At 43.4% G+C, this 14194-nt stretch overlaps 1 protein-coding gene across 1 annotated transcript in view; it reads left to right on the top strand.

Annotated features, from left to right (window-relative positions):
* LOC126425882 (atrial natriuretic peptide-converting enzyme-like) overlaps positions 1–14194 on the top strand; it is a 338406-nt gene that overhangs the window by 59976 nt on the left and 264236 nt on the right. Inside the window, 1 exon segment of the mRNA XM_050088318.1 lies at positions 9264–9353. Coding sequence (XP_049944275.1) covers positions 9264–9353 — 90 coding nt within the window.

Raw genomic sequence — 14194 nt, 5'->3', positions numbered from 1 at the left:
GCGGAAGGTATGTAGCAGCAGTAAATCTTGACGATAACTAGTGAAACGTAAATTTCCTCCGTAGTTCGCAGCTTCCGTAGCATTGGGTGAAGACCCATCCATGACTCCAGCCAAAGGCCACACTCTCAGCCCTGTGTGATGCTCGAGGCGAGACGCGCGACATATTGCTCCGAAGACTTCATCCGAAACGTTTGTTGGCGTAATCAAATATTTGTATGCACTGCTACACATACACTGCCATGCTTATTGAGGATTGACAGCTTTGCCTAGACACGCGGGACAATGTTAAAATTGACACTACTCATACTCCAGTAATCAATGCCTTCTACCAATTCAATTACCTAAAAAGAATCTCACATCCGGTAACCGAAAACCGAAAATCGATATCGCACCATCTGCATCTGGTGTATAATATCTCCTCCGCAAAGAACACTGGAGAACAATCTAAATGCGAGACGGACACACATAAGAACTTCAAAAGTTTCCACTGGAACTAATGGAATTTGTTGTCCTCTAAAAGTCTGTCTCTTTCACTCAAACACTGTAGCCCAGCTGGTTACCGGGTCCGCTATCTCATGCCAGGGCTCTATCCGCATAACACGTACACACTCTCTTAATGGCAAAATTCGCCGAGAACACGGGGAAGTTCAATCCCAAGTCCACCCTCGTGCACGTGAACTGTAGGGAATAACTCGGTTGTTTATTAAAGATAACCATCTCATGACTTCTTGGTTCAAATGGCTCTGAGCACTATGGGACTTAACACCTATGGTCATCAGTCCCCTAAACTTAGAACTACTTAAACCTAACTAACCTAAGGACATCACACAACACCCAGTCATCACGAGGCAGAGAAAATCCATGACTTCTGAAATATACCAAGAAAACACTACCACGAACCCAGAGGGCACATGACTTCCTACCTAGCCTCGGAAAAGCTGTTGGCTGACTGATCGACTTTGAATGCTTGTGACATTATGAGCAGCTAGCTCCCTAAAAACTCTGGTAGCGCTAAGCTTTACTCCACGAGACAGCTGGCCACCACTGGGCAATGAGACGACCGTTTCTTCTTCTTGGAGAAGCGCAAGCCACCGGCTGGGTACAAGCTTAGGTAAGAAGCGGTGGGAATTTCCCAGCTGGACGGGGCAGTGTGGGACAGTAAACGGTGTGCTTGCTCAGTGAGCTACGACGGTGGCCACGGCAACTTGGAATGCGGAAACAGATGTACAATATTTACTTAAAACACATAAAATGCCTTACACTCGTCTTACGACAGAACTACATGCAGCTTATGAATTGCTGTATTGAGACGAGCTCATTGCAAATTATACCAAGTCTGTAGGCTCAATATTTATAAAGTCTACATCTACATCTACATCAACAGAGATAAACCGTACGGTACGTGCCTGTATTCCTCCACATAAACCCCAATTTTTCTTATTTTATCTTCGTGGTCCTTACACTCAACGTATGTTGGAAGAAGTAGAATCGTTCGGTAGTCAGCTAAAATGCCGGTTCCCTAAACTTTCTCAAGTGTTTCTCGATAAGAACATTGCCTTCCCTCCAGGTATTCCGATTTGAGTTCTCGAATTATCTCCGTAACATTTAAGTGTTGCTCGAACCCATCGATAACAAATGCAGCAGCCCACCTCTGAGTTGCTTCGATGTCCTCCTTCAATTCGACCTATTACGGATACCAAACACTCGAGCAGTACTGAAGAATAAATCGCACCAGCGTCCTATATGCTGTCTCCTTGACAGGTGAACCACTCTTTCCTAAAATTCTCCAAACAAACCGAAGTCGACCATTCGCTTTCCCTACATTTCTCACATTCTCGTTCCACCTCATATCGCTTTGCAACGTTATGCCCAGATATTTAAACGACTCGGCTGTGTCAAGCTGGACACTACTAATACTGTATCCGTACACTACAAGTTTGATCTTCATACTGGTCCGCATTAACTTAAATTTTTCTACGTTTAGGGCTAGCTGCCATTCATCACACCAACTGGGAATTTTGTCTAAGTCGTCTAGTATCGTCCCACAGTCACTCAACGTCGATACCTTATCGTGCACCACGGCATCATCAGCAAACAACCGCAGATTGCTGCCCACACTGTCCGCCAAATTATTTATGTGTATAGAGAACAACAGCAGTCCTGTCACACTTCCCTGGGGCACTCCTGACAGTACTCTTGCCTCTTATGAACTCTCGCCGTCGAGGACAACATACTGGGTTCTATGATTTAAGAAGTCTTCGAGCCATTAACATATCTGTCAACTTATCCTATGTGCTCGTACCTTCGTTAACAGCCTGCAATGGGGCGCCGTGCGAAATACTTTCCGGAACTCCAGAAATATGGAATCTACATGTTGCCTTTTCATCCATAGTTCTCAGTACATTATTTGAGAGAAGGTCAAAACCATGCGAATTCGTGGAATTAAGCTTCTCAGTCTCAAAATTGTTGGGGGGTTTATGGGCGCTCAACATCGAGGTCATCAGCGCTCAAAATTGTTTACTATTTTCGAACTGAGACTATTTTCGAGGATTCTAAAGCGAACATAACTTAGCCATATTGGTCTGTAATTCTTTGGGTCCGTTCTTTTACTCTTCTTATATACTAGAGTCAACTGCGTCTTTTTCCAGTCATTTGGGACTTTGTGCTGGGTGCAAGCTTGGTAAGGGGCCAGTACAGTAGAGTACTTTTTGTAAAATAGAACTGGCACTCCAGCCGGAACTGCTGATTTATTTGCTTTCAAATCTTTCAGCTATTTCTCTACACCTGGTATGCTTATTACTATGCCGTTAAGACGAGAGTCTGTTCGACGGTCAAATGTTATACTTGTAACGATTGTCCTGTGTGAGAGATTTCTTGAACGCGAAATTTAACGCTTAGGCTGTCGTTTTTCTGTCTTCTAGTGTCACATCAGACTGGTCAACAACGGACTCTCTGCCTTTGAAGTAAAAATAAATGTACGTCTTGTGGGCTGTTAGCTGCGAGGAAGTGAATCACAATATCTTAGGTCAATACGTCGGTGAATCGGGAACTGATTGTCTAATAACACAACAAGCGTTCTGTCTGCTCAAAACACCAAGTCTAGGATGTCCCCACGGTAGAGGCCCAGTCTCGACGTAGCTCGAGTACAGCAGTTGGTAGCTCAACGTAGCAGCGGAGGAGATGATACCCGCTAGGTGGGCTGGCGCCGGCCGACAAGCCGCTGGATGACTGTAATTGCCCAGAGGGCTTGTCTGTGGAGTCGTGTGCTGGAATAAATACAATTGAGGGGCCAGCATATGGTGAGACCCATATTCGGGCACGTTTCCCTCGTCCGCACTGACTGCACTCTCCTGCAACCGCATCATTGCTACTTGGCGGTTAGGCATGCGTTCGGAATTGCAGCAGTGGCATTCGGCAACTAGCCCCTGCGACTTGTGGCGTAGACCACCCGCGATGCAGTGCTGTTATGCTGGAGGGCAATGAGCCCCAATATAGCACTGAGTTTTTGCTACTGCTTTATTCATGAATTAGTGGGCGGCTGTAAGGAATCTTCACCCTTGCTGCTGTGTGTAAAGGCTCTGCTTGCACTATGTAATTACATTTTTTGCTCCTGATGTAGCTATTATTCAGATGATTTATGAAATTTAACTATATAAGACCATCATTCACACGTACATTTGCATATTGCTGAAATAAATTTCTAGCTCAGCTTGAAAACAACATAATTTAGTTTACATTATTATCCAACTAGATATAATTTAAATATTGCATCCTTATTCAGTTTGCTATTTAATACATGCTTTATGTATTTTTACTAACTTGTCTCCCTGCTAATAAAAGATTTCAAGATTACGGCGGATATCAGCGATCAATAATTGAGTCTTAGGCCATGCATTGCCTAAACGTCAGGTTGTCGAGTCGCAACTGAGAAACGTATAGGCATAAGAATGTTTCATCCAATGCTCCAAACTGCTCCACGAAATAATTGAACATTTACGCCTTTCAGACATTCAGAACGAGAAGCATAATGTCGGCATGTTCACTGACCATTTCCTCCTCTCATTAACAGAGCTTCTGCAAGGAGCTGCTTACTGGTAGGATCTTTAGTAATTATTCTGCAGCGTGCATTGAAAAGCACCGGCCTACACGGGAAGACACAACCCTTTAAGCCGACTGCGTAGACCGCAACACGTTTAGGAGTATTATGGAAACATCGTCCCGCACCCTGCGGGCTGGAAAACACTCTTTCTCCCCCATCCCACCCTCCCCCTCTCCCTTGATGTTGTCTCTGACGAACACAATAGCCACCTGACGAGCGCACAGCCGTGGCCCGGAACTTACACTCAGTATTACACGAAGAAGGGTTTCCTAAACTTTTCCTTTGACGGATCAGTCTCAGAATCTTGCTACTTTGATGGAACACTTCGTCTTTTTCAAAGGTTAATATTTTTAAAAATAGAAAAACTTGTCTTAGTCCGTGATTAATTCGATTTTACATCATAACTAAGAGCACAGAAATCATAATAATTTTTTTTTAAATGGTCACTATCATCAAAATGTCGGGAACGAAACACCATGATATTAATTGTTTTTCACCGAGTACTTATTCACCTCTGGCGGAACACCAGCGTTTTGCGGACCACAATTTGGGAACGCTGAACTAGACATCGGCTCAGCCCTCGTGCTGTCCTAGCGACAGAGTACTCTCTCGAGATGGCGACGCTCTTTTGGGGTGGGCGTGTGCCGAAAATATATATCTTACAGTTCACCACTTTATATCCGGTAACATATTTGCCCTGGCGCAGTACGATTGTACAGTTGAAGAAGTAAAACAAGATAGTGTACACGCATAGGTCACCCTTTGGCACATTACTTTAGCGAAGTGAGTGTACTTAGGTGAGAAACTGTGGTGAACGTATCTCAAGTGTAAGGTCGTGTTCGTGGGTTTTTCGAGATGAAAACATAGATACGCAGCACGAAACAGCACGTCGGCCTATGGATGCGCTTCTGGCCGCTGCTGAGCTTGAGGTCGGCATGTGACTGATGGATCACGGTCTACGTCAATCTCTGTTACATATTGCAGTGCAGAGGGTATTTCGTTATAATACTAGTGACTTTCTGTCACGTGTTCTTCTTGTATGGAGTGACAGAAAGACAATTCTTCGTATGACTCGGCTTGTATAAGACAGCCTAAAAAGCTCTACCTTCGTAGATGTTAAGAAAGATCAGTGGGAAAGCATATCGTAAGAAATGAAATTTATTTCAAGTACTCCAATTCCCGAACAAATCGAGGAAATTTTGGTATTTTTAATTTAATTAAATTTTCGTTTACACTGTATTTTTTCTTGATATACACCAAGTATGAAACTAATTTATATTTCTCACACCAAAGTACATGGAAACCTTTTAGAAGCAGCTACATCCACCTCAGTTATGACCCGAACTACCAGTAACTGCGCACACCAGTTTGAAAGAAGACATAGACTTTCAAATGCCTTGGAAATAGTAGGAAAGCAAATATCGCATTAGCAACTAGAGGGGAGAGTTAAGAAAATGTGGATAACCTGCAGATATATACTGAAGACATGGATGTCACCAAGAGTAATGACAGAGATATTTTGTTGTTTAATACTAAAGTATAACTGCGTGTTCAACGTATGCCGTTAAACCTCGCAGTTTCCTGCTGGTTCTATAAATTAGTGTAGCGAACAAATACGAAACTGTATTAAAGGTCGTTCCCGCTCACCAGCAATCGCCATCGTCTGCAGTGATATACATCGTCACACCGCACACGGCGAGGACCTCATCGACTTCTCATAGCATACACACAAACAAACAGGCACTAGACTTTCGCATTTTTTGGCTGGGAGATATCGTCTCAGAATTGCATAAGAAATAAAGATCTCCCCCCGCCCTACACCCTCCTTCCCATCGGTTCTGACCATTGTGTCCGGGATGCTTCCCTTGGTTGTAAGACAAATGCCGAAACTGAAAATCCCCTCCCAGACATTCCCAAATGCGACTGCCTTGGCCCCAGTCCCAGCAAACGTGGTTTTTGGGTGAAAGGACCCTGACTCTACGATCGGTGAGAACTTGAATTACTTTTACGGGTAGAAAATGAAAAATATTCAAAAAAGATTATTACTGTGACTTTTCCAATTAATCGGTTCCTTGAAGATTCAGACATCAACAAACTGCAATGTCTTTAGCATTCTTCGATAGTTATTACAATGGTTTTGCGGAAGTAATGTTCACATATAGTCCATGATTAACTTCATAAACGACTTAACAAAGCGAGTATAGTGGAAAGAAAGGAGCTTAGCACACAGCTGACTCTAATAAATTCGTGTACGTAAGTTTTTCGCATATCGGCTGCCTCAGCCACAAATGTGTTAAAAGACAATTCCACTTTTCACCTTAAGTCTGTTATGATAGCAGTTCTTTACTTCACACAATCAACGGCAGCAGTAATCTTACATAAAACATTATCATCTACTTAAAAGCTACAGGGAGAGCCCATAAAGTTTTCATCTACCCTGACGACTGGTGCATACTGAATATGGTCAGAACTGGCAGGGCCAGATATAGAGCACTGCTGCACCAGTGCTGATGGAAGCCGCTCCTCGGTTGTGACTGCCGTGAAAAGAAGCAAACTGTGCATCATAAAACATTTTAATGATCCCTCACAGTGTTCAGAGCGTCAGTGGGAGACCTTCACAATTTGTCTACAGAAGCTTTTAGCTAAATTGCAAACCTGAACTTTGGACTATGAATTCATGATCTTGAGATTTTATGTATCTGTGTAGAACTGTATATATTTGTTGCTAATAGTTGTCTAGCATTTTGCGTTGTCATCATATGATAAATAAATAAATTTTAATCAGCTGATTTCGGTGATGAGCAGTTTTTAAGTGCTTACTCATACCCTCGTCATTTTATACAGTCTTCCTGTGTGCGTGTATGTTATGTTCGCCTGTTATTTAAATATATAACCACTGACTTAGTAGGATCGAACGGGAACAACGGCCTCTAGTCGCCAACGATTCAAATAACACATTTCAATAACACTGCTACCACACTGGCATGCCAAAGTAAACATAACCTCTCGAGACCTATTGCACAGAACCTTGCTCTGTGTTGTTAAGATGTACGACGCAATTTTCCTTCGGACATATGCATGTTCGAAGGAATATTGCATCGTACTTATTAGTAACACAGGCACTGGCGTATCGTGTACATCCGCCGACACACGGCAGCGATTTTCAATTAAAATGCCCCTCCGGTATGGGTATTACGCATGAACTATGGCTAATGGAAGTTTGGGCATGACCGCGAGTGGTGCACGGATAGCCAAAGCAGTTAAGGCGACCGCGCGCGTTAAGGGCAATATTGGCGTTCGAGTCCCGCTCTGGGACAGATTTTTGTTGTCGTCATTCCATTAGACAGTTGATGGTGTTTCGTATTCGCAACTGCGGTTACATTTCAAGAAATTCTTATTCCAAACAAAGAAAAAACATATTCAGCAAGAGCAGGCATTGCCAGCAGGGAAAGCAACTACTGTTGAAATTAAGTTTCTACGAGAGCCACAAGTCGCACTCAGTATTTTTCATTGATCGATTTCGCTCGGTTGACTAGAGCAGCGCCCGAAACTGTGGAATTTACACTGTGGAGTTTACAGTGTGTTACAGTATGCAATTTTAAATTGACATGAAAGAACATATTCAGTTTACATTACGATAACATACGTTCATATAGTTGGCTGATTGCATTACCGATGTCAGAGATTAAGTTGATTGTGTAGTAGTATTTGTAACTCCCACTGTCATGTGCCTCCAAATATGACACTCTATTTTGTGTAAATTAATTGTAGAGAGAGGGAAAGAAACGAAAGGAAAGAGAAGGAACTAATGATACGAGCAACATCGGGACTTTACCTGGAATCAGCAGTGACGAAAGAAAATGTGTGCTGGAGTAGGTCTCGAACCCATGAATTCGCGCTTACTAGGCAGTTGCGATAACCACTGCACCACCGGGACACAGAGTTTATCGCCAGTGCCGGACTATTTCGGCAAGCTCCCTGGTTGACTTACACTCCCACCCAACGCTACCTCTCTGCAGTCCCCTTCTACGTCCTCCAAGCTCGCTAATTTTGAATTCCACAAGATGTCGAACATAAATGTTCATCTGCAGTGAAGGTTATAGATTCATTGCTCACCGAGGCGAATCAATTACACAAATGCATTGTGTCTGTTGTTTCGGACATGACCAAAAGAACAGATACCAAGTATTCAAATAAGTAGTATGTTTTAGTGAGTATTTTTTGAGACTTTGACTCACTCAAAAAAAAAATACTTCGTTTTCTTTGGATGCAAATGTCCATACACGTTAGAAATACTTTTATACGAGCAACATAATCTCTGAGATCGGGAACGTAATCAGCCAATTACTTTGAACGTAAGTTATCATAATGTAAATTGAACATATTCTTTTATGTTTATTTATGATTTCATATTGCAATATTTTGTAATTTCCTGTTACTCTTGTGACTTTGAGTAAAACTGGTCAATAAAAAATATTGATTGCGATATGTGCTGTCATACAAATCTCAAGGAAAATTTTACATAAATTGTGGCTAATTTCACCAAAGTCGAGTTTCCAGGCTTTCTGAATAGGAAGAGCCTATACGGAGGTTTTTCATGTCAGAATCGTAACTAACAACATAATATTTGTGAATTTCAAGTCCTACAAACAGCCCATCATTTTTTTAAGTAGTTACGTAAGGGAAGTCCAGGGTACGTGAAATCCCTGGCGACCGCTGCTATACTGAGCCTAAGCTGGCGCAGGACGGTAATGTGAGACACTTCTCGCTTTTCTCTCCGCCAATGTCGTATTTTGTAATAAGGTGCGCTCTTCTGCCTGCAAGCACCATCTCGCCACAGGGCAGCCAAGACGTCTTCGCGGTCCTCCTACATCATCGCTCTCTGGCAGCTCATTAAATGGGAGGTTCCCTGTGACAGAACAGATGCTAAACCTCTCTGCCGTTACTTCTTCTCCAGGCTTGTTTAGTGCAAGTTTACCTCACTTCCTTACATGTATACACACACATTTCCGTGTGCTCCTCCACAAGACTATTTGCCAAGTGCAAAGTGGTGGCACTCTCGAGGCAAAAGCCTCAAAGCGCCGAGCGCCACGAGAACGCAGACAGCAGACGGCGGAGAGCAGAGAGCGGCCCGTCCTGAGTGGTTGTTTTGTTTGTGTTGCAGCCTACCCGTCGACGGTGCGCTACGTGAACAAGACGGTGACGACGACGACGGTGGCGCTCACCAAGCCCACGCAGGACAACCCCATGCCCGGTGAGTACCGCCAGCCGTTGCGTCTGCAGCCTCTCTCAATGAAACTACGACTATCACACTCACGGAGAACAATCCTCACATCGCTCATTCACTATAATACATTCATTAAAGCCAGTAGCTGCTTCTGTCCAATCTTCAAGCGTCTCTCGGAGAGATGGAGGAAAGTAGTGACTGTTACGTGGTACATAATTACAGATTTTCGTTCGAGTAGGATTGAAAACGCCAGCTTTCGTATTTCTACATCTACATACATAGTCCGCAATCCACCATACGGTGCGTGGTGGAGGGTACCTCGTACCACAACTAGCATCTTCTCTCCCTGTTCCACTCCCAAAGAGAGCGAGGGCAAAGTGACTGCCTACATGCCTCTGTACGAGCCCTAATCTCTCTTATCTTATCTTTGTGGTCTTTCCGCGAAATGTAAGTTGGCGGCAGTAAAATTGTACTGCAGTCAGCCTCAGATGCTGGTTCTCTAAATTTCTTCAGTAGTGATTCACGAAAAGAACGCCTCCTTTCCTCCAGAGACTCCCACCCGAGTTCCTGAAGCATTTCCGTATCACCCGCGTGATGATCAAATCTACCAGTAACAAATCTAGCAGCCCGCCTCTGAATTGCTTCTATGTCCTCCCTCAATCCGACCTGATAGGGATCCCAAACGCTCGAGCAGTTCTCAAGAATAGGTCATATTAGTGGTTTGTAAGCGGTCTCCTTTACAGATGAACCACATCTTCCCAAAATTCTACCAATGAACCGGAGACGACTACCCACCTTCCCCACAACTGCCATTACATGCTTGTCCCACTTCATATCGCTCTGCAATGTTATGCCCAAATGTTTAATCGACGTGACTGTGTCAAGCGCTACACTACTAATGGAGTATTCAAACATTACGGGATTCTTTTTCCTATTCATCTGCATTAATTTACATTTATCTATATTTAGCTGCCATTCTTTACATCAATCACAAATCCTGTGTCTCTTCATGAGAAAGGCTGCAGGAATAGCTTTCTGAGCCTCATCTTTGGTTTTGTACCTACCTGAGAGTACTGGTGAGTCTAGAAAATCTCACGTTTTTCTAGACTCGCGGAAGGAAAAATCCTGACTTCACCACTCATCGTACAGTGAAAGCAACGTCTGTACAGGCATCGCATTTAACTTATAACTCTGACCCATAAATTTTAAAAGTTACTTCTCTACTTTGTAAATCACCACTACTGTGGAACTGGTGGACGGTTAGAAAATTTTAGTATTATCAGAGATGCAAAAGTGGAAGATAGGTGTAAAAGGTTGACTACGTCATACACCGAGAGCCACTTAACGGCGTGTGGCGGAGGGTACTTCTGGTACCAATAACTAAACACCCCTTCCCTGTTCTATTAGCGAATGGCGCGAGAAAAGAATGGTTGTCGGTAAGCCTCTGTATTGGCTCTAATTCTCGAATTTTCTTGACCTGGTCATTTCGGAGATGTATGTGGGAGGAAGTAACATGTTTCCCGACTCTTCCTGGAATGTATTCTCTCGAAATTTCAGTAGTAAACCTCGCTGTGGTGCACAACGCCTCTCTTGTAGCGTCTGGCACTGGACTTTGTTGAACAGTTCTTCTGACGCTCTCGCGCCGACTGAACGATCCCGACTCGAGATGACTGGGAGTTTGTGTTTTCCTCATCATTTCATCACCATTCATGGAAGTGGCGAGATTGGACTGAGCAAAGGTTGGGAATTTGTACGGGCGCTGATACCCGCGCAGTTGAGCGCCCCAAAACCCAAGCATCATCACCTGCAGCATCATAAACGATCCCGCGGCGAAACACACCGCTCTTCTTTGCATCTTTCCTATCCTGTCTATCAGTGCTCTCTAGAATCGGTCGAACTAGCACCTACAAGACGCCACTTCCTTCGTGGATGATTACATTTCCTTAAGATTTTCCCTGTGAAGCTCAGTCTGGCATCTCCTTTTCCTACTATTCGTTTTATGTGGCCATTCCACTTAAGGTCACTCCGGATAGTTACTCCTAGCTGTTTTACGGTATTTACTGTTTCCAGCAGTTTATCATCAATAGTGCAGTTGTACAGTAGTGGTTTTCTTTTGCTATATATACGCAATATGCTACCTTTTTTTTACGTTCACGGACAACTGCAGATCGATCCTGTCTTCTAGCGTTCATACTTTCCTATAGACAACCTCATTATCCGTAAACAGTCTTAAGGAGCGTCTGATGGTTTCTGACTTCTACCTCCAGGGATGAGACCCCTTCAGTTCAAGTGACAACTCTTTCACGGGGGTGGATGAGCAAGTGAAACAAGACGTACTTTGATGCCCCTAGAAGTGCCCTTGGGATGAGAATGGCTAAACTGAAAACATCGCGACGTACTCGTGCCACTAGACAAATCTCACAAGCACGGCAGGTCCTGAGAAGAGGAATTCCTAGCAACGTACTCACACTGGGATTTCCACGTAGGCACGTTTTCGGAATAGTGATGTTGTGTGTTATTAAATAAGAAGTAGAGCAAAAGAGAGCTCCACTTCGTTGATTTACTGGCGAACACGTAGCCGCAAGATGAACAGTAAGTTGTGTTAGGAGAGTAGGTCTGACCGCTGACACACCCTGGTGAGCGCCTCACGATTTCTCGCCTCCCAGTCTACGAACCGAGCACGGCTTTCGCTGGCTCGACGCGGGCTGCGTGGCGGGGAGAACAGTTTCAGACAGGGACGTCGCGCCTTCACGTAATACCCAAAGGGAGGCTCTCCCATCTGTCCGTCGTATCAGAAACACAGAAGAAGGGATATGGTGTAAAAAGTAAACGATTTATACTTGTTCCCTGCCAGAGCGGCGCACATATATTCTCGCTGTATGGGCCTAATGCGCAACGAAAACAGAAATAACTGCGGTTTTACTTAGGTGTGAGGCCACACTCATACAATACATTTCAAAGATATAACCACGATATAACTGTACAGAATGTTTTATCCCACAATTAAAATTTTGGCCTTAGGTCACTTTCAACAATTTTCAAGTGCTACAATTGTAACACCTTAAAACACAATAAAAGTACAATTATCAGAAAAATACCAGGGCAGACAGTTAAATTAATGTATGGGCGGCATGATTCCTTCTCTGACTTACGTATCACAACCGTTAGATTTGACTAAAACAAAAATCGTCGTCAAAATATGTATCTTCGCTTACATAAACCAATTTTGTCGAAATTAAATGAGAGAACGCTTCTGTAATAGGCTAATGTACTGACAGTTAGCATGACTTATTCACTTGTTACGGTAGTAGAATAAAATAGAAGACCAAATCACAGGTTTAAACTTCGCTATACTGTGTCTAAGCAGCCACTGGCATAAACATAAGAGAAACTATCGTCAAAGACCATCATAAAGACATTCCAGTTGGCACAATGTAATCTGTGGATGTTATAGGAGTAGGTAGTGGGACGCATTATTATAGAAGCTGGTTACATTACTTTTGAAGTGGGCAGAAGATCCCATTGTTTACTTTACATGGCGTGAAGAGCCAACATCCAAGAGAGCATGTAAAAATGCGACTTACACCATTGTAATTAAAGATACATGGCAGTACATGTTGCAAGAGAGTGAAATATTTGATACATGGTCAGTTATAAAATAAGCAGTTATACATTGTTATGAACTACAATCATGTTTAAAAATCGGTCAGTTGCGTAAAATAAATGGTCACAAACATCACTGGAGATTAAAACACTTTACATAAAAGCGTCAATGCTACACAAGTGATGAAAAAAGTGGGAGGGGGGGGGAGTGGAGGAGAGCGTAGTGATTTAGGCAGTGGTGCACATTAGGATTAACAAGTATGGATCAAAGGTATTAAACAAGTAAAGGATGGAGAGATATTGATGTATATAGGCGGGGAGGAAAGATGTAGTCAGATTAAGTAGATGAGGTGATTCAAATGGTTCAAATGGCTCTGAGCGCTATGGGACTCAACATCTGAGGTCATCAGTCCCCTAGAACTTAGAACTACTTAAACGTAACTAACCTAAGGACATCACACACATCCATGCCCGAGACAGGATTCGAACGTGCGACCGTAGTGGTCGCGCGGTTCCAAACTGCAGCGCCTAGAACCGCTTGGCCAGATGAGTTGAAAGGAGAGGGGCGGTTGGGAGGGGGGGGGGGGGGGTGGAGAGGAAGAGAAGGGCCAACAGCCAATGTGCACAATGTTTACAGTGTTACCCATATATACAACTACACTCCAGTTTTATTTACACAGGTGTTTAAAAAGAACAGGACAGTTCTTCACCATAAATATAAAAATGTGGTACACAACACCAGTTGTTCCATTTTTTTAAAAGTACATTACAGTACAATCTTCACTTTTTAGGTAAAGTTTCATATTTGGCGCTTCACACCATATAATGCCTACTTCAAAGATAACGTAACCAGCTCGTGTAATAAAGAGTCCCACTACCTGCTCCCATGACATACCACAGATTACATGATGCAAACTGGGATGTCTTTATGATGGTCTTTGACGATCGTTTCACTTATGTTTATGCCAGTGGATGCTTAGATACAGTGTAGCGGGGTTTAAACCTGTGATTTGGTCGTCTGTTTTATTCCACAACCGTATCAAGCGAATAAGTCATGTTGCTACACAACATTGCCACACTACGGTACCACGTCCACAACTTCACACTGCCTGCTCACGACTGGTCGAATGCGAGTCCTTTGTTTGCAGTTGTTAGTTCAGACTGCCAGCGTAGCTACTGCTCTGAAGTCGCTTGTACCCCAGGAACAAAATCAGTCTCCTAATGTTTTGGTCAGACTGTGGACATATGAAATACGTATCTTTGAA

This window comes from Schistocerca serialis, chromosome 1 (genome assembly GCF_023864345.2).
Source record: "Schistocerca serialis cubense isolate TAMUIC-IGC-003099 chromosome 1, iqSchSeri2.2, whole genome shotgun sequence".
NCBI lineage: Eukaryota > Metazoa > Arthropoda > Insecta > Orthoptera > Acrididae > Schistocerca > Schistocerca serialis.
Note: the sequence above shows the minus strand (reverse complement) of the source record. Positions and strands in the feature narration are given on the sequence as shown.